Source organism: Hyalella azteca, unplaced genomic scaffold, assembly GCF_000764305.2.
Source record: "Hyalella azteca isolate HAZT.00-mixed unplaced genomic scaffold, Hazt_2.0.2 contig16054, whole genome shotgun sequence".
Taxonomy (NCBI): Eukaryota; Metazoa; Arthropoda; class Malacostraca; order Amphipoda; family Hyalellidae; genus Hyalella; species Hyalella azteca.
The window spans coordinates 334,217-336,387 of record NW_025945881.1 but is presented as its reverse complement, the minus strand read 5'-3'; the positions used below and the strand labels follow the sequence as shown (position 1 = coordinate 336,387).

The following is a 2,171-nucleotide window of genomic DNA, read 5'->3' as shown; positions in this document are numbered from 1 at the left end:
TGTGTTATGTAGCCTCAGTATTAGGCCTTTAATGCCCATTGACAAAATTTTTCTATGTCAAATAGTTTTTGAGTTGTGGGGGTTTTTGTTAAAAAAACGAAAAGTGGTCTAAGTTCCCCCGCCGGTCTAAGTTACCCCATTTTACGGTAATTTAAACTTAATTTCCAAGCCAGTCAATATCACCCCATCAGGGCTGCCATTAGGTAGTCACATTTCCCTCACTATGGGGCGGCGCCCCCCATTTGCAAACTATGACACTTTCCTCAAGTTTGTCATTTGCATATGTAACTGGAAGAAATCTACTACAATGCACCAAAACCAGGAGTTATTTGGAGTTATTTTACCAAAAAATATAATTGATTTTACCACCCGGTCTAAGCAGTAGCTGGGGTAACAAAATAAACAAAGACCATCACTTTTTTTGAGATTACATAAAGACTATGAGAGGCAGGAGCCAGCAATTTATGGTGAGTGAAGCTAGAGTATAGACCTGTATTTTGCAGGTTTCAATTCAAGTTTAATTTAGCTAGTAAAAAAATGGCATCATTTATAAAAAAGAAAGTGGTCTAAGTTACCCCATTTTACGGTATCATATTAGCTATATTTATATATGCTTGCAACTGGGAAGTTTGACATCAGCGGAGTCTCATGGAAATTTGATCCTGTAATTTTGATTTTGTTATACTCGTTCCTTGGGCTCTTTCTCTTTGTCCCAGCTTTTGACCGGCATCTGGGTTGGTCTGCTTGAAATGTTGGAATGCTGCTGGCGAAACTGGAAAATGACGAATTCACAAAATAAAATTCGCTATACAGTCAAATTCAATAAAAGACCATTATGATGCTTATTTGCACATTTCTAATTTTAATAAGTAAAGAACGTGCAAATGTAATATTTAGTAGGTATTAGGTATGCAGTCGAACGAGTCGACGTAGTGTAAAGAAATCAAGATGGCATCTCGTAGGGAACAATCGATGATTGAGATTTTTTACCCAATAACATAAGCTTCATTAAAAATTTTGACTCATTACTTACCTTAACCCACCCCAATACATGTTTATTAGCAATACTGACTAGAAATTAGCACAAATAGATTGTTTATTTTACTTGGGTAAACACAAAAGTTAGTGCGATTCACTTAGCACATCTCAGTCGACCGCATGAATCAACGCTCTCACAAAGAGAATCTGAGACGCAGTTACCTAAACATACAGAAACCATCACAAAGATTGAGAACCCTAGCGGTAATAAATACAACTATGTCGAACTTGCGAAACAATTTTTCACTGCCTAAGGAACATCATCCAATTTAAAGCAAATATCCATGCATTACTAGCTCAATACCTGATTTTTCAGACATTTAGACGGATAATACGGAGTAATAAGGTATTGTCTCTCGCATCGTATTATACAAAAATCGACAAATTTGTGACTAATACGTCTTTTTATAGGCAATTTTTTTATATGGAAAAGCCTCAAAAATGTATATGATAGTTTGGTAGTATCGTAAAAATAACGACGTATTATGAGTTCAAAAGAAGAGTTCAAGTTTAATGTCTCGGTAAACTTTACGCAATGTGCAGTGTTGCCATAAGTTGGCAGTTTCCCTCGAACATTTCCATCACTGATGGGACGTGGGAATTGCATCAAATTGCAGGGAAACAATTTTATTAATAGGGAGCTGATATGCAATGAAAAAATTCTAGATTTAATTTGTTTGAAATTATTCATTTCAATTCTTCTTTGACAATAATTGGGTTATAAAGACATCAGGTTTCATCTGAAGTCAATTACCCACCCTGTTGGTCATGGTCGTCAATGAAATGTCATTGTTGCTTTTGTCATCATACCTATTGTTATACTTGTTGTTAATTACTATCATTGTCATCATAACCATCGTTTTCATCATACCCATCGTTTTTCTTATTTTCATTGCTGGTTTATCACTCATTGTTGCCATCACATTCGTCATTATCATTTCACGCCGTCTATCACTTATGTAATGAGTACCACCAAACCATCGTAATGGTTCGCTGGTAACACAGATAAAGACCCTGCAAGTGCAAGGCAACGCGAGCCAAATTAATCCAGTTTTTATTGGCGTGTAGATTTAAACCGATAGTTAATTTCTAGAATAAGGCGCTAAATTGACGCTGGTAATATAATAGCAGCA

At 35.9% G+C, this 2,171-nt stretch overlaps 1 protein-coding gene across 2 annotated transcripts in view; it reads right to left on the bottom strand.

The window, feature by feature from the left end:
* Nucleotides 1-1,166, bottom strand: part of LOC108668055 (zinc finger RNA-binding protein) — a 19,604-nt gene extending 18,438 nt beyond the window's left edge. For both annotated transcript variants that reach the window (XM_018155186.2, XM_018155187.2), the window contains exon 1: nucleotides 1,034-1,166. In XM_018155186.2, the coding sequence (XP_018010675.1) occupies nucleotides 1,034-1,053 (20 nt within the window). In that variant the 5' untranslated portion in view covers nucleotides 1,054-1,166. The remainder of the gene's footprint in view (nucleotides 1-1,033) is intronic.
* Nucleotides 1,167-2,171: the final 1,005 nt, after the last annotated feature.